Source organism: Pyrus communis, chromosome 4 (genome assembly GCF_041283825.1).
Source record: "Pyrus communis isolate YQ-2024b chromosome 4, ASM4128382v1, whole genome shotgun sequence".
Classification (NCBI taxonomy): domain Eukaryota; kingdom Viridiplantae; phylum Streptophyta; class Magnoliopsida; order Rosales; family Rosaceae; genus Pyrus; species Pyrus communis.
In genome coordinates this window covers 950,739-969,814 of record NC_142568.1, presented here as the reverse complement: position 1 = coordinate 969,814, position 19,076 = coordinate 950,739, and the positions used below count along the sequence as shown (strand labels likewise).

The following is a 19,076-nucleotide window of genomic DNA, read 5'->3' as shown; positions in this document are numbered from 1 at the left end:
TTGTAACAAGAACATGAATTATTCGGCCCAAAAAACAAAAAAATGTTTTTACATCAAATTATCCCGATAAAAAATATCAAGGAGCTTTAAAAAGTTAGACCGAGAAATCCATAGCAAAACTAGTAATTTTGGGAGAGAGAGACATTCAATTGAGGGTTTGCACAAGACCTTTTCTTGTTACAGATTTCGGATATTGGGTTTTTTTTCAGATTCAATTCGTGCGGTCGTCCAGGAAATTCTTCGACTAATTTTTTCAACTTCGCAGCCATGTTTACCAATTCATGGCTATTGGCGCGAACAACTGAAATTGTGGGAAGAAAAATCAGACAAAGGTCCACGCTTGATGGACGCTTCTGGGTTTCAGTTGGGAGGAGAGAGAGAGAGTGAAAGAGAGAAAAGAGAACAGAAGAGAGACCAAGTAGTATTTTAAATTGTAATTATTTATTATAATTAAACATAACAGTGGGACCAGCAATTAACATTGAAACCTATATCAGTATTATCAGTATTACGTGGAGAGAGAGTTTTGAGTGTTCTAGTTTAGATTCGTAAATACGAAAATTTAGAATTTAGAACTTCAATTCTCAAGTATAAATTTTATGTAAATAACTGTTATTTCATAATTTTTATGATTCAGAAATTAAACATAACAAATTCAATTATTCTTTCAGGTTAATAAACAATAAATTTCATAAATTTCGAAAAATATAATCTCATTATTTTAGTTTCCGTTATTTTAAATTCTTTAATAATCTTTAATTTTTTTATCTAAACATAATATTAAAAAAATGCTAAAGGTGCTTAAGACTTGGACTCGCCTAAAAAGCGAGTCCCTTCATACTTACTTCCGCGTTCCAATTGACACTGTAAATGCATTAAAACTTGGGTCCATTTCGAAACAAAAAAAATCAAGGATTTTGGGGGGAATTTGGGTGCAAACTCTCTCCCTCCAATAATAACTAACTCCACACACCCACCAAATATTTTCCCTTTTCTCTCTGTTTCTTCCTCGCCATGTTCGGACGACCTTCTCGCCGCTCCTCCGGCGGCAGACGGGGTCAGCCACCGCAACAACCCCAAAGCCCTAATTTCCCCCTCCAAAACCCCATCAACCCTACTCAAAACCCTGGCTTCACTCCTCCTCCCCAGCAGGTTTCGAGCTCTCCGGTCTTTGGGCCTCAGAACTCGAGGGATATGCTCGAGAGTATTGACCGCGCCGTGGGGAAGGCTCGCGACGAGCTTGCCGCCGCCGGAGAGAACGTCTCCGCTTGGAAGGTCGCGCAGTCGGCCCTTTTGATGCTCAAAGTTGATAGCTGGGATTCTTTGGGGTTTCAGATGCAGCAAATTCCGTCTCTGAACCTCCTCATGCTCACCGAAGCGAAGGTAATGACATCCTCTAAGTAATGCTTCATTTGGTTGCTAAGAAAGTATAGGAAAAGAGTTCTAATTGATATTAGTAATCATTCTTTCGTAATTTAAACACTTCCATTGCGTGTTAGGATTTTATTGAAAATACTCTGTATCGGGAAAAACATACATGATTTTTATTGCTTGTAATTAGCCTCCGAGAAACCACATTAAACAAAGAATATCATGGATATAAGATGGACTGAAGAATTGGAATATTTTGCCAAAGACTCGAGAGAACGCTGGGCTTCTTAAGGATATTTGTTTACTTTAGCGATTTTCTTTCGCAACAGTTATCTTCAAGGCGGAGCCAGAAAATATTTTATGGGTGGGCTAACTAAAAAAATTACCCTAAAATCAAATGGTTTTTTTTTTTGCTACATACGTATAGTATGCAAAAATTTAAGTTTAACTTCTGTATTTGTATACTTAAAATTTGTCTGGCAGGACTCAATAAGCTTTGCAATTGCAAACTAACAAAATTACAATGAATCACAAAATTTCACATATATTTAGATTTAAACACAAAAAGAAGATAGAAAACTTGATATCTCAATTGCAACCACACAACTAGCACAAAGTAAAACTTTGAAAGTAAAAGTAAAGACAATCTTAAAAAAATTGGTTAAAACTAATATAAACCCCATTATCTCAAAGCAGAATAATCTTGAGCAAAATGACATCACAATTTTTGTAGTAATTTTTATATTTTTAGTTGTGATAAATACTCACTGGGCTAGTTTCATTAAAAATAAGGAAAACTAATGAAAAGGGCCTGAAAACTTTGAGTTTTAACGATAAGGACAAAATAAAGGGTAAAGTGAATAGTACCATGTTTGATTTTTTAGTGTACAAATGTGGTTTTTCGTTAAAGTGAACAGTACCAGGAGCTTTTCGTTAAAGTTCCCTTAAAAATAATTCTTCTTACACATTTTTTGTCTATTATATAGACTATACTAAAGTATATATACATATTGCTAGAAATCCTCCCTAGGCTACAACCCACCGTAGTCTTTGGTGCGGCTACGCCATTGGTTATCTTGCTTCGTGGGATTGTTTTGAGTAATTTAAACATAAGGGATGAGGTTTAATAAATTTATATTTCTGATTTGGGTTTGGGGTGAGAGCAGCTGAAAGGATTGACCTTTTTATTATCGAGCAATTCCAAGGAGATTTGCTGTCTTTATTCACCGAACATTAGTTGTCAAGGGTGACTGTACTTATTGTCTTTTGTTTCGCTCATTTGAGTATGAAGTTTCATTTGTAAAGTAATACAATCAAGCACAACGAACATGTGACTTTTCCCTTTCTCTTGTTTTCTCAACAACCAAAGAAGCATATGATACAATATTAAAATTTTGCATCTTTTCTGTATTTTGTCTTATAAGATCTATGCTTTATGTATTAAATCCCATCAATCTTTACTTATTTTCTATTGGAATTTAGATAAATGCATTTATCCATTGTTTCGTTGGCGTTCAATCCATTACTTCATTGTATGATATGGAAGTAGCAATCTGCAAGAAGGAGAAGATTGAGCAGTTTGAAGAGCTGGGATTGGGCCCTTTGTTGCGACACCCACTTGTTTTGCATTATTTCGCGGTGAAGTCTGACACAACTAAGGTGTTCAAGATAACTAGTAGGGAGACAATATCTCTACTTTTAGAGTTCATGGATACTTCTAACAATAAAAGGATTAGCCCTGAAGAGATTTTAGATTTCATCGTTAAGAAGCGATCAGCTGCAAGCAAGGAAGATCTTGGAATACGAATTCACAGTGTGGGGTATGTCTCATATTTTTGCTTCTACTTTTTTATTAACAAAGCTGTTTTGCAAATGAGATCTCTTTTGTCTTTAGTTCATATGCATTTATATGATGCTGATTTACTAGTTTATGAAGCTTTCGTGCAGTAAAGTTCCTTCTAATATTTGCAAGTACATGCGGCAGTAAACTTTTTTCCTCTGTATTAGGGATGTTGAATAGGATCTCGTATAGTACTTGCCCGTTCTTTCGTTGAGTCACAGATTTTTTAAGCATGCTTGTGCTGATGTAAAATGCATGCTGTTTGTCAATTTTTTAAATAACTATAAAATCTCTTTGACACGGATAATATTCAGGAAATTCACAGCCCCTTTGATATAAAATTAAACAGCCCAATCTCAAGCATTATGTGTTGACTTTGTCTCTACTTCATTGCAGACCTTTATGAAGTAGTTGATAGTTTATAATTTAAATGAGCCATAACCTCTGTGTTTGTGTTTGTGTGTGTGTGTGTGTGTATCAATCATAGTTTATTAATTGGTAAATTTGTTAACCATGATTTTAGGTTTCTAAGGGGTCAAGACTGTCTCATGATATTACGTAGTCATCTCATTTATCATTTTTCAATGATGTATGCAAATTTATAATGTCATAGATTGAAGTTCCTTTATGATCACAGGAATTATATTTCGGCCATTCGGAAAGCCAAGAAATTAGAAAATAAATCTGTGAAGGGATTTGAGAAAAAAATAGATGCAATCTCCACGAACAGTGCAATCTCCATGCTGCCCAATGAGGTCAGCAATTTGCTTGAAGATGAACTTTCAGTAGACAATAACTTGAAGATTTTTATTACAACCTGGAGGGAGGCATGTCGGAAGCACACTGTGACTGAGGTATGATCATGCTTGTAAACAAATGATTAGATATCAAATACCTGCCAATAGTTTGGTATCTATTTATATAATGTATTTAGTTTTCTACGTATTTTCATTTCTTTTCAGAATTATAATGAAATTGATTTTAATGTGTAACTGATTCCAAATTCTCTAGGTTTCAAAGATTTCTAAACATTGTTCTTGGAAATGTGCTTCATTTTCTGCTGATATCATTACAGATTGATATTTTTAGTGAATTGTATTAATGGGGGAAGGTTATGGATATAAAGGAAATATATTTTGGTGAAGAACTGGAGGTATTTGCTGATGTTTCTCATATCCCATGGGTGTTGACAAGGATAAGAAATACATGGTAAATAATTCCAATAAATTGTGTTTCCTTGCTAAATTTTCTTGCATAACAAAAGTTGCACCATGTTTTTTCATTTTTATTTCTTCGCTGTTTTAACTTAGCCTTAGTACAAGTGCTTTAAGTGTCAGTGTTCTAAAAACCACCCTTTGACTATTGTTTGCTGTTTTAATAGTTTTGCAGATCTTGTTTTCTATTTATTGTTTCTACAAATATTGGTTTCACGACATATCTTTTGTTTCTTGTAGGCACTTGATATGATGCTGCGGTATAACAATACTAAAGCTCGGAAGAAAAAGGAAATCAAGAAAATCAAGTCAATGTTTTCCCTTTATCCATTAAGTGTATTACTTAACGTTGCTGTAAGTCATTGTGGTCTGTTTAATTATCAGCTTATTAGTTTCACATGTAGTATTTTATTGTTTTGCAGATGTTTAATTAGTCAATTCACGAGGATGTTAAAAGTATGGAGATGCATATATGTTTTTGTTATGTTTGTGTGTTTTAACTCTTGTTACAGATGTATGGTGCTTGGATTGCTGTTTTGGTTCTGATGGGCTGCTCGTCCAAGCTTATTGTAGTTCGTTTTTCTTTTTCATAATAAAACTACATATTATAGTGTATATTCGTGTAGTTCCTTTTGGTTTTGGTTTTTCTATCATGGGTTCAATACATTTAGTTACCCTGAATTCTTTAATGTAAGATTCTGCTAAGGCCTTGTATACATTTAGTTAACAATGGTTTTTAAAATAGTTGTTATGCTTATAGATGGCTTGTTATAGGGCCTGTATATCATGCTAAGATCATTCTTTATGTTTGAAAATTTTCAAAAAAAATTACTCAACAAGGTTCTCAATTTGTCTTATGTGGGTTTCTTTGAGTTTTCCACAAGTTTACTGTGGAAGTTTTATATTGTATTGTGACTAACCAGTGAAACCCTTTATTGTGATGCAACTGTTTCTGATCACTCACATTGTCATGTCTATGTTGCAGGTCTCGTCTATCAAATGTGGAATGTGGGATAGCATGTATGATACATTCCAAACTGGCAGTCTTGCTGATAACTGTCCTGAATATGTGGGCATAGATGTTGAACAAATTACTGAAGATGAACCAAAAATGAAGGATCCACCGGTCATCACTGAACATATTGTTGAGCATACGCAGAGTAAGTGATGGTTGTTTTTATTCTTTTGAAAAAGAAGAAGCATAATGATGCAGGACAAAAGGATTATGGGAAAATATGAGAACAGGATAGAAAGTACTATCATCATACCAGTAGGGTTTCTATGAATCACTCCTAGAGGCCTTGGGCATAATAACTAGGGTTAGAATCACACTAACCTAGAGAAGAGAAAAGCTCCATCGATCTTATTCAATCATTACTATCTAAAGAGAATTACAATGATGTAACTTATAACAAACCTAAACCTAATAGAACAAGAACTAACTCAATCCTTTAGAAAGCGGAAATAATAACCTGATCCTTATAGATCAAGGAAATTTAAAGACTAATGGGCTTGCTGGAACCATAAACCAACAACTTTTATTTTAAAACCCTAGACACTAAGGTTGCGTTTGTTGCCCCAGACTATCTTGAACTTTACTTGGTTCAACTGGATTGGCTTAGAATAGACTAAGCCAGACCAACTTAGAATAGACTAAGCTGGACTGGCTTAGAATAGACTAAGTTAGACTGGCTTAGAATAGACTAAGCTGGACTGATTTAGTGAAGCGTCTGGTGCAGTTTCAGACTAGGAAGCAGGATAATGAAAAAAAATGAAAAAGAACCAAATATTCATGTTATTTGCTTCAATCCAACACCAAAGTAGCAGAACCCCCATTGAAAAATCGAGGTACAAAGCTAAATATGAGCAATTCTTGGAAAAAAATTGAGAAATCAAAGAAACAATTCCAAAAAAATATAAGAGGTGAATTTGAGGCACTTGTCCTTTACACTCCCAACTCTTGTAATCAGATTTCAACTTGTAACTACAAACTAAAACAAAGATGAGAGCTTTATATTGGAACAACAAAACCAAACCAGTTCTACTCCTCCAAACTTGTTCTAGTTCTTCTCCAAGGTTTTTCTTTACCTAAGGGGACAGTGTAAGAATACATGACCCACACTTTCCCCCGCTGCTTTGCACATAACACAAGAATGAGGAGATTAGCAGGCATAAGGCCACCCCCTTTGGATCACATCATGGGTATTAATCTTCTATTATTTTACAAGAGTGATTCCATCTAACAATTGAAAAATGGATTTCAGTACCCCCGAACACTTTTGAGCTGTAGGCAGTCAAAATTACTGCCGCACATAGGTTTAAATTATTGACACCATAGTATTTGTTCTTAACTTTTTATATAAGATAATGTCTCGTCTTTTTCTGTTTCCCAGTTTTTATGTTTCTCTTTGAAACTTGTATGCCTTATGGTGTTCTGAATTAAATTTCACAGGTGTTTCTGTTGAGGACATAATCAGAAAAATTACCTTGTATTTTGAGAGTGATCAAGGATGGCATAACAATAGTCAATCACTTCAGGAGAAGATATTTATCTTCTTGAGAAAGCTTTGCGATTGCGAGCTTTGGCTGGTCAAAGAATTTGGCATCAAGGAATTTACATCCCTCGGTTATGGGGAGTTTTTTATCTTCTTAGAGAAATATGCTTCTCTACTGCCACACGAGCTGTGCAAGTTCCCGACTGGTGACGTAACTGGGAAGTGTCCTTTGGAGGTTTGCTTGCTCCAGCACCATTTGGTTGTTTTAGTATCTCAAGCTTTGAATAGTTTATGGGAGGATGAAAACATTACTAAAGAAAAAATATTACTGTTGCTTAGGAAGCAGTTCCCATTGGTTAGTTTCACAACTACTGAAAATGGTTCAGTGGAAGATTTCTTAAGCATAGTGGGAAAGCTTAAAAATGCTGCGATTTCCAATTGTGTTCTATTTTCAATGGCACTATGTGGAACTAGTTATGCTAGACAGTCTTCAGCACAGATTGAGAATGTCCTATGGAACAGCACTTTAATCAATACTGACAGTGGCCAGCAAGCAAAGCCTTATGAATCTGTTACATCCAAGGATGCAATTGAAGTCTTACTTAGGGCACCAATGATGTCAGATTTAAACTTATGGTCACATTGGGACCTTTCGTTTGCTCCCTCTCTTGGCCCTCTTTTACCATGGCTGTTGAAAGAAGTCAACACGGATGAACTGTTGTGTTTGGTGACAAAAGATGGAAAACTGATTCGGTTAGATCATTCAGCAACTGTTGATTCATTCTTGGAAGCTGCACTTCGAGGATCCTCTTTTCAAACAGCAGTGAAAATGCTATCTCTATTTTCACTAGTTGGGGGAGAAAAACATGTTCCTGTCTCCCTTCTGAAAATTCATATACAACATGCATTTGAAGTAATCCTGAAGAATTATTTAGATGGTTTGGAAGTACATGACAATAATAATTCTTTTAATTATGGAGAACCACTGTCTAGACAAGATATTGTTGGTGAAGTTGCTGCTGGTAAATTGTGTAGTAAATTACACAGTGACTTAAGCACGTTGAATGGTGCAACGCCTGTTATATCAAGATTTGTCCTTGAATGCCTTGGGTATCTACCTCCTGAGTTTCGTGATTTTGCTGCTGATATATTGCTTTCTGGGATACAATCTGTTGTCAAACATGCTCCTTCAGCCATTCTGGGTGAATGTATCAAATCAGAACAGCGTCTCATGCTTCACGAAGTTGGGTTGTCTCTTGGTATAGTGGAGTGGATTACTGATTACTATGAATTTTGTTCCAATGATGCTACAGACTTGTTCATATCTGCGGATTCACATATGAATTCTGTTAGTTATGGAACAGGGTCAAGCTTGATGATTGTGCAAGAAGTGTCAGGTAAGTTTTCTGCTTCTGAACAGAGCATGGGTGCATCTGGTAGGTCAGATGAGCAGACAGGTGGATGTACTGGTATCTATCTGAAGATTGATAGTGCAGAAGCTTCTGATGCTAGAAATGGATATTGTTCCACACAAGGTTCTACGGAGCTTAATAAACATGAAGATGCAGCCCAGGTAATTGAGTCAATCCGGAGAGATGAATTCGGTCTTGATTCAAGCCTCCAAAGTGTTGAAAGTATCATGCTAAAAAAGCAGCATGCTCGCTTAGGGAGAGCTCTTCATTGTCTTTCACAGGAATTGTATTCTCAGGATTCACACTTTCTTCTTGAGCTGGTAAGGGTGCTCTCTCTCTCTCTCTCTCTCTCTCTCTCTCTCTCTCTCTCTCTCTCTCTCTTTCTCTCTCTGTGTCTTTTTCCCCTGTTTCATTGTGCTTAGTGCATTCATCTGCTCAATTGTGTGATGTTTTCCTCTTTTTTATTATCTTTTTGGTGTCCCCTCTTTCATTTACATTTACCGTCTAAATTCATGGTCTTGTCATATAATTTTTTCCTCTTTCATTTATGGTGTAGATGCCTGGTCTTGTCGTATACTTTTTTTCATGTAATTTCTTGACGTTCTCCTGGATTCTGATTAATAAATGAACTCTGCTAAGATTTGTACGGCTTTCTGGGTTTAGTGGTTTACTGACTGGTGGTTACATGTGTATTACTATTTATACATATAGAAATCTTTGTAAACAGCCTGACATGTTAAGTGGTCAACTTTATTATTTGTTTATAGTGTGGTGCCAGGTTGATAGTTTGAAAAACATAACTATGCATATTTATGTATTTATTTATATTTTGTGTTGTTGCCTGATGCCCCCGATAGCATATATTGTTATGCAGGGCTTAGAATTCTCAATGTAGGACATACTGTCAACACCTTTCATTTATAAAATTTATCCTGCAACAACATATTGTTAAATACTATTTAGAGTTTGATACTATAATTGAGTCTTAAGTTGAAAACAAGCCTCTGATAAGCTAGTGATGTTTTAATACAATTTTATACATCTAATTTTTGTACATATTTATTCTTTTATTGTTGTCTCAGGTTCAGAATGCTGATGATAATACCTACCCAAGAAATGTAGAAGCAACTCTAACATTCATTCTTCAAGAATCAGGTATTGTTGTTTTAAACAATGAGCTAGGATTCTCTTCCCAGAACATTAGAGCACTTTGTGACGTTGGAAGTTCCACCAAGAAAGGATGTAATGCTGGATATATAGGGCAGAAGGGCATTGGTTTCAAATCAGTATTTCGGGTAGGTTGTGAAAACACTGCAGTTGTCTCTCTCTCTCTCTCTCTCTCTCTCTCTCTCATGTCAAACCACACCTATTCTTTCTTGATTGTTTGCTGCATTAAGTTAAGTACCTTGTACAGTTGTACTATCATTTTGAATTTCAAACAAGCCTTATTATAGGGACTACGGTTTATATGTTTTACTGCTGCTATGAATTATTTATTATTTTTGTTAGTCAAATTCTCAGCTTTGTTCCCTGTTTGGAGGAGACTTGCTCCACTGGATCCATAATGGTCTAGAAAGACATTGATAATATGCTTTCATTTATAGGCTTGCATTTATCTGCAGGTCACAGATGCTCCGGAAATTCATTCCAATGGGTTCCATATCAAGTTTGATATAAGTGAGGGTCAGATCGGGTTTGTTTTGCCAACAGTTGTACCTCCCTGCAATATTGACTTGTTTAGTAGGCTTACTTCTGGTGGCAATGATCAATCTGACCGTGACTGCTGGAACACTTGCATTGTTCTTCCCTTCAAATCAAAATTATCAGATGCAACTGTCATGAAAAATATTATAAATATGTTTTCAGATCTTCATCCATCTTTATTACTCTTTCTGCACCGCCTCCAGTGTATCAAGTTCAGAAACTTGCTTGATGATTCACTTACTGTCATGAGAAAAGAAATTGTGGGAGATGGTATCGTTAAGGTTTCACATGGGACAGAAAAAATGACATGGTTTGTAGTATCTCAAAAATTGCAAGCAGAATTTGTTCGTAGTGATGTACAAAAAACAGAGATCTCGATAGCATTGACTTTGAAGGAATCCGATAGTGGGGATTATAGTCCAGATTTACGCCAACACCCAGTTTTTGCATTTCTTCCTCTAAGAACTTATGGCCTGAAATTTATTCTGCAGGGTGATTTTGCCATTACTTCATCTAGAGAGGAAGTGGATGGAGATAGTCCCTGGAACCAGTGGCTATTGTCAGAATTTCCAGGTTTGTTTATCAATGCAGAGAGATCTTTTTGTGCTCTTCCATGTTTTAGAGAGAGTCCAGGCAGAGCTGTGGCAGCTTATATGTCCTTTGTTCCGCTTGTCGGGGAGGTGCATGGCTTCTTTTCTTCTCTTCCTCGATTGATTATTTCTAAATTACGTATGTCAAATTGCTTACTCCTAGAAGGAGGAAACAATGAATGGGTTCCTCCTTGCAAAGTCCTAAGAGGTTGGAATGAACGTGCTCATTCACTTCTTCCTGACAGTTTACTACGTGAACATCTTGGCCTTGGGTTCTTGGATAAAAATATTGTGCTGTCAGACCAACTTGCAAGTGCACTAGGTATTGCGGAGTATGGGCCCAATTTTCTTCTTCAAGTTATGGTCTCTTTATGCCATAAACATAATGATCTCAAATCAATGGGGTTTGGTTGGCTGGCCTTTTGGCTAAGTGAACTTTATGCAATGTTTTTCAGTTCATCTGTGGAAGCTTCATTTGACTCTAGAATTCAAATGGATGTCATAGAAAACCTTCGAAAAAATCCATTCATTCCTCTTTCAGATGGTACTTACGGTGCAATAGATGAAGGCCCAATTTGGTTACATTTTGATGCCTCATGCACTAAGCTTGAAGCTCAGCACGGACTTGAGTCCTTTCCACATTTATATGCAAAACTTCGGACTGTAAATCCTGCCCTCCTTTCTACACTGTCTGCAGATATGTCATCCATGGATGTGACGACAGTTGAAAAACTCACGGGTATGCTTTTCCGAATTGGTGTCCAGAAGTTATCTACACACGAAATTGTCAAAGTGCACATCCTGCCAGCTATGTCTGAAGATAGAATTATGGATAGGGATAAGAATTTGATGATTGAATATCTCTGCTTTATTATGCTCCACCTACAGTCTAGCTGCTCCGATTGTCATGTTGAAAGGGAATATATAATCTCTGAAATACGGGATAAAGCTTACATATCAACAAATCATGGCTTTAAACGACCTTCTGAGGTATCAATTCATTTCAGTCAAGAATTTGGTAATCCCGTGGACATAAAGAAGTTGATTAATATGGCGGATATGAAGTGGCATGAGGTTGACATCTCCTATTTGAGACATCCTGTCACAAAGTCACTCCCATGTGAACTGGAGAAGTGGAGGCAATTTTTCCAGCAAATTGGGATAACGGATTTCGTCAAAGTAGTTCAAGTTGTGAAGGGAACAGCTGATATTTCAGATGGACTAGTTAAGAATTTGATATGGGATAAGGACTTAATTTCCCTTAGGTCAAATACCACAGATTGGGAGTCCCCTGAATTGGTCGACTTATTGTCACTATTGGCCCGAGATGGCAACAAAAGAGGTTGTGAATATCTCTTAGAGGTTCTTGATACTTTGTGGGATGATTGTTATAGTGAAAAAACTACTGGTTATTGTGCTTCTAACTCTGAAGCCGACAGAAGGCCCTTCAAATCTTCATTTATAAGTAGCGTCTGTGATGTGCAGTGGGTAGCATCAGCGATGGATGATGTGCTTCACTATCCTAAACATTTATATCATGACTGTGATGCAGTGCGTTCGACTCTGGGGGCATCTGCTCCTTTTGTGATTCCAAAGGTTAGTTTGGTACCTGCATACCGAATTCCCCATTTTTTACTTCGAAGGGAAAAGGGTGTGACCTTTTTTATTTCTTTTCTACATGTTTTTTTTTTTTTTTTTTTTTTTTTTTTTTCTGCGTACTAAATTACTTCCCGATTTTTCCTAACAGTTTGAATGGTTATCAATAAAGCTTATATAATTTCACATCACATTGGTGTGAGAATATTTGTAGGTATCCACTGATGAATGATCATAAATAATTCTATGAAAATTTTTGTGTGGAGAAATTAATCTATGTCCAACTTTGACTACTTGTGATACTTATATTTTGGATTTGTGAACTTTATTTTCTATCTTCTAATATATATTTTTTTCTCTATCGTATGTTAATTATCTAATATGACATGCTTTTAATAATAGCTAGGATTCACAGTTGAGCTTCAAGATTTTAATTATGTGAATTAGTTGAATATTGATGTTAATCATTTGTTGACATCATTATATTATTATCATTCGAATTGATAAGCCTGCTTGTTCTCTTTTATGTTTAATTTTCTCCTTGTCCATAGAAGTATAAATAAAAGTTAGTCGCTTCATAAAACAATTTATAATAAGACAAAAGGATATTATGATGTTGCATCTAGGAAGAAGAAATTTTTTATGGTGGTTAAGAAATTAATTAACATTATTTATACGGTGTTGCTGTTTGGACGCTGTACTTCCTTAATAATTCCCTCATCGCCTCTCTGTTCACCTACTAATTCATATCCAACTGTTTACATGTGCAAAATGAAGAAAAAGCCACAAAATCAAGAAACGATTTAAAATGGGAGGATTATGTTGGGAGAGGTATTTACTTGAACGATGGCCTGGTTATTCATTTTTTATTGGGCCAACCAGGGTCAAGTGAAGCACAGTTCGGTATTTTACCACCGAATAATTATGGCATATTTGATGCTAATTTTTCGAACAAACTCAACTCCAAGTCTTATTTGTTCCACAACTCAGGTCTGGTCCCATCCCATGTGAAGCAGTCTCTGGTGGTTAATTGATTCTTACAGTGATGTTCCAGAACCATTTGTTTTTTTTTGAGAGAATGTGGCTCAGATTTTGGTACCTTATTGGAAAGAACCTTTTGTTTTTTCAAGAGAACTCGACGGTACGAGGTGAAAATTTATTAAATAGAAAAAAGAAATTACACCTAGTTAGAGATACTAGAATTTATTTTATGTTTAGAATTTGGAGATGGCTGCATCTTTCGATTACAGGTCTACATTATCACCAAATTTAAAAAAAAAAAAAAAAAAAAAAAAAAAAAAAAAAAAATGATAGCTCTAGATTCCAATCCTTTTTAGCAATCCCTATTGTTTCCATTATTAAATGAGGTTAATGAGCAATGAGCCTCAAGAGCATTTTGCATATGTTGTTTCTGGAAGGCGTAGTGGCATACTTTTCGATTGCTCTATGTTTTATAACATTTATGTGAGACAATGCTATACTGTGGATATAATAACTACAATTTCAGCTGTACAAAATCTTAAATATTGTTTGAAGTTTCTTAATCTGTTGTACTCCATTTTTTTTATTCTTTTGAAACAGGTGAGAAGTGAGAATTTCGTACGTGATATTGGCTTTAAGACAATGGTTTCTCTTGACGATGCTCTGGAGGTCTTGAAGTTATGGAGGTGTGAAAACGAATTCCAGGCCAGGTATGATTATGATTTTCCCTCCATCATGATTGACCTCATTTTATATATCATTAGCTTATATTTCTTATGTCTTACGCTAAATGTTTTGGTTTCACCAATTTTGTGAATACTATTGCCAAAGAAATTTAAGTGCTTAAACCTAGAGGATTTCCTCTACAGTATCATTTGCTTTTATAGGTATTAGATCCACATGATCGGGAGGTAATTTTAAGCAATGTTCTTATAGGGAGATATATGTCCTTTCAAAATCACAACCTTAAGCAATGCTCGACACAATACATATATGTATATGTACACTTTATTCTTGTTGTATTTGTTTAATTTTGCACGGTCTGCAAAAATTCTTCATCTTAAAAAAAAAGATTGCACACTTTAAAGTTGGCCCTTCTTTTGTCTTCCAGCCTAGGGCAAATGTTGAAATTTTACACATTAATCTGGAATGAAATGGCTGCTTCAACGGAGAAAATTGCAGAGGTTTTCCATTCAGGACCTTCAATATTTATTCCTTATGCATCTAGCTTCAGGCACGAGGATGTGGTATCTGGTACATTGTTGTCCCCTGCAGAAGTATACTGGCATGATTCCACATCGTTTGTAGACCAAATCAGAGAAATTCATCGTCAGTGCAGCTCAGCAGGTGTTACTCATGGCCCATTGATTAAGACGCTTTGCAATTTCTACCCAGGCCTTCATGACTTCTTTGTGAACGTCTGTGGAGTACATGAGACCCCTCCTCTCCGAAGCTACCTTCAGATTTTGCTTCATTTATCAAATGTTGCTTTGCCTTCACAAGCAGCTAGTGCAGTAAGTACTAAGTAACCAAGTTTAGAGAAATATGACGATGAATGCAAGCTGCAGGGTGATCTAAGTGTTTTGTGTTGCTTGTGTCAGGTTTTTCAAGTTTTCCTGAAGTGGACTGATGGACTAAAATCAGGTTTGGGTGCTGAGGATGCTCTTTATTTGAAAGATTCGCTTACAAAGATTGAATGTACGGTGCTTCCTACTTTACAAGATAAGTGGGTTTCTCTACATCCGTCATTTGGTCTTGTGTGCTGGTGTGATGATAAGAAATTAAGCAAGCAGTTTAAGCACTTGGATGGCATTGATTTTATATACTTGGGTGAACTGAGTAAAGATGATGAAAAGATACTATGTATGAAAGTGTCCATCCTCATGCAGACTTTAGGGATTCCTGCTCTTTCAGAGGTAAGATTAAGATATGTCTCTATGTGAGCGGAGATGAGATATGTCTCTATTTGTTCACAAACACGCACATGTCATGTCAGCATGTGTATGAAACATAAGCAACATGTTTGAGTTATAAATGGAATTCAATAAGTCATAATAATAAATTAAATCATACACCTGAAACTTCCCCATACCTTCTTGTTTACATGCAGGTTGTAACTCGTGAGGCAATATATTCTGGTATCGAAGACTGTAGCTTTAAAGCTGCATTGCTGGATTGGGCTCTTCCATATGCTCAGCGATACTTGAATGGTGTACACCCAGATAAATATTCTCAACTCAAGCAGTCTGAATTTGAGATGCTGAACTATCTGCAAGTAGTAGTTGTTGAAAAGCTGTTTTACCGGAATGTTATAAAGGGTACTGGAAGTGAATCCAAGAAGCAAGTTGAATGTAGTTGCCTTCTGACGGTATGTTATTTCATCCTTCATTGAATGTGAATGCCTGCTGTTTGTGTTTCATAATGCTCCTATTATACTTCAAACTGATTTAGACTCTACCTGGGACCACAATATACTTACATCCTTCTGAAATACAAGGATTTAGTATGTGAAACATCTTATGCAGGTTACTTGACACCATCCTCCTACTTTGTTCTGGTAAAAGAGAAATGTAAATTATGCATCCCCTAAAAGTTCCTCCTTTTAATCAGCTTCTCTTATTAAATGGTGTTTCTCATAGTTTTATGATTCCGGAAGATATTTCAGCAAGAATTTGGTGTGATGAGTGCTTGCAATTTTTCTCACCTTCATACCCTTGTTCCCTTCATTTTATAAATACAGGGTAGCATTTTGTATACAACCCAAGAGTCGGATTCTCATGCATTATTTCTGGAGCTTTCTCGTTTATTTTTTAATGGAAGTCCTGAACTGCACTTGGCAAATTTCCTTCATATGATCACAACCATGGCAGAATCAGGTTCAAATGAGGAGCAGACTGAGTTTTTCATCTTAAATAGCCAAAAGGTGCCAAAGCTTCCTGATGGTGAATCTGTTTGGTCCTTGTCTGGCTATGAGGCTAACTTGGCAATGCATATCCAGTTTGATCCTAGTAGTTTTGGTCTTGTGTCTGATGCTCCTGACTTTGGTTCATCTAATTTTAGCAGTAGAGATCGGCTTAGATTTGGTACACCCAATTCAACACAAGCAATTTTAACTGGGCGGCTAGGTGAGCTTGTAGCTTTTAAATTTTTTGTTGACAAAGCTGGCGAGGCAGTTGTTAAATGGGTTAATGAACACAACGAAACTGGGCTACCATATGATATCGTTCTGGGAGAGAAGAAAGATAGTAGAGAGTACATTGAAGTTAAAACAACCAAGTCTACAAGAAAAGACTGGTTTGAAATATCGATGAGAGAGTTGCAATTTGCGGTTGAGAAAGGTGAAGCTTTCAGTATTGCACATGTCGTTTTGTTGGATAATAATGTTGCAAGGGTCTCAGTATTCAACAATCTTGCAAAATTGTGCCAGCTTCACAAACTACATTTGGCTGTCTTGATGCCTGAGCAGCAGAAGGAATTTTCCATTGTGTCCCAGTCCTAAAAGGTACTTCATGTGGTCTCTACTGCATGCCCAATTGGCCTATCTAAGTTGATGTGGCAGCGGATGATCTGCTTATTTAACCGGATTTTATCACATCAAATTGGGAGGCCATAGGCCAGTTGATTTGCAACCAAAAGTTGACTTTTGGGTGAAAATTGTGCTGGAATTGAACATGCCGGGAACTATTCATTCAAACTTCATCATCTGTTGTGTGTAGTTACTGCTGTCAGCTGGGATTCTTCATATTTATTCGAACAATTCAGTCCCCTTCATTGATTTTAATAGGAGTGAGAGTGACCTCTCCTCTATGGTCTGTATGTACAATGGATAGGAATTGTCTCTGGCAACAATGTATATATTTACAGAATTTACTCGGTTTTGTTATCTAGATGACAATTGCTTATCAAAGATATTTTACAGTTTTTTTTACCACAGTAAAGAAAGTTGAAGACTTCAAGTTCTGCATTTTAGGCTTATCAATGTTCTTCTTTTCCGGCTTTTTATGTGCTTTCGAGGATTATATACGACTCTCTCTGCAAGAACGGGCTGTTGTTCGACCACCCTGTTATTTTGTTTGAACACAAGCTGGGCCTTACTCGAACATAATTTGAGATTTGTAGTTGAGTTCTTAAAAACCTAATTTTTGATCAAAGAAGAAGAAAAGCAATGGAAAAAAGGGAGGCAATAAATCTTTGGAGATGTTTTCCTTGGCGCCCAATTCGAAGAAAGCCCTAATACGGCGTAAATCATCACAAAATCTGCGATATCTGTTAGCCAATAAAATTATTTGACTAGCCCGCAAGAAAAGTCTTGTTGCCTTTCAAGTTGCGAGAAATTTTTAGTTGTGACAAGAACATGGATGGTACACTACGTGTTTTTATGTAAGTGGTGGAAAATTTAAAATTTTAAGTTATTAACCTTTTAATACACATATCCAACCATTTATATAAGGACGCGTGATGTATTGTCTCGTATGATGGTCATGTTGAAAAATCTCTCGCAAGTTGCAAGCAAAGCCAAGCCCACAAACCCTAGGCCATTCCCTTATAAAATGAGGGAGATGGCTGTTGAAATTTTTTTTTTTTTTTTTTTTTTTTTTGAAACCCAACGAACCGATTATATAGAAGCCTACAAGAGGCAAACAACAGAACAATACCAAGTAGTGACAAGGGAGAGACCACAAAGACCCCCCCACCAAGTAGAGGCGTCATCCCCATCACCACCCCACCCAAATTAGTGAGTACAAGGTAGCCCATCATTGTTCAATACAAAGACCAACGAAGATGGGGGCCTATCGACCCATACAACATCACACATCTCCGAAAAATCAACCGACGCTAACTCATGCGCCACACTATTAGCTAATCTGGGCACCCACGACCATCGGCAGTCAAGAAAATCCCTCCCCAACTGCTTAACCCGAGCCAACACGGGAAAAGCCTCCCAACTACCCACAGACAGCGAACTAGAGAGACATTTTATAGCTTCAAGGGAGTCAGATTCCAAGATGACATACCTGACTCCCAAAGCCGCTCCTAACTGGCACCCATGCATCAACGCAGTGGCCTCCGCAGCAGCCGCCGAAGGAGCCCTGATAGCGTACCTCGCGGCAGCCACCATCCTTCTGTCCTGTCCTCGCGCAATCACCCCGACAAAACCCAATTTTGAGGCCTTGGACCAGCTAGCATCCACGTTAATCTTCGCAAAAGGATGGACCGGAGCACACCACCGCACGGCCTGATTTTCCTTCCTCCCGTCGCCCACATTCCTACACCCTACCGCTGCCTTTGTACCAAAGAAAGAGCTCACCGCCACAGAGATCGCAGCCAAAACTTTGGGAGGACATAAGGGCACCCCATTGAACACAAAATCACAGCGGGCCTTCCAAATACACCAACACGTAAACACAATGTAAGATCGCCTCCATTTCGTATCGCCCGTGATGCACATGTTCGGAGAGAAGACCGCCAGAATCCAGTCCACCCAAGCTGGGAGAGAAAGCCAATCCACTTTGTAACCCAACGCCCCTCCAAACCATATGGGTTCCACCCATGAACAGGAGAGGAACATATGCTCCGTGGTTTCATCGTGGCAACAACAAATAGGACAAGTGGAGGTCTGAGAGGACCTCTGGCGGAAGAGAGCATCCCGAGTAGGAAGACAACCATGCACAGTAAGCCACAAGAAATGCCGCAACTTGGGAGGCACCTCCAACTTCCAAATACCTTTCCATAAATCCCTGGGGACCCCGCGAACAGAAGGCCGACGAGTATCCCTCAACTTTAGCGATCTATCTTGCAGCCATCTATACCCTGACTTGATCGAGTAACACCCGTTCTTATTAAACTCCCAAACAAGCCGATCTTTACCACTT

General features: G+C 37.2%; 1 protein-coding gene across 1 annotated transcript; it reads left to right on the top strand.

Annotated features, from left to right (window-relative positions):
• The first annotated feature begins 863 nt into the window (after positions 1-863).
• LOC148697255 (protein NO VEIN-like) lies at positions 864-17,159 on the top strand. Its single transcript, XM_088692095.1, has 13 exons — positions 864-1,383; positions 2,854-3,191; positions 3,849-4,065; positions 4,666-4,779; positions 5,411-5,585; positions 6,878-8,652; positions 9,415-9,627; positions 9,955-12,222; positions 13,804-13,913; positions 14,315-14,717; positions 14,805-15,119; positions 15,314-15,571; positions 15,944-17,159. The coding sequence occupies exons 1-13, from the start codon at positions 1,015-1,017 to the stop codon at positions 16,700-16,702; spliced, it is 7,314 nt and encodes a 2,437-aa protein (XP_088548221.1). The 5' UTR covers positions 864-1,014; the 3' UTR covers positions 16,703-17,159.
• The last annotated feature ends 1,917 nt before the right edge of the window (positions 17,160-19,076 follow it).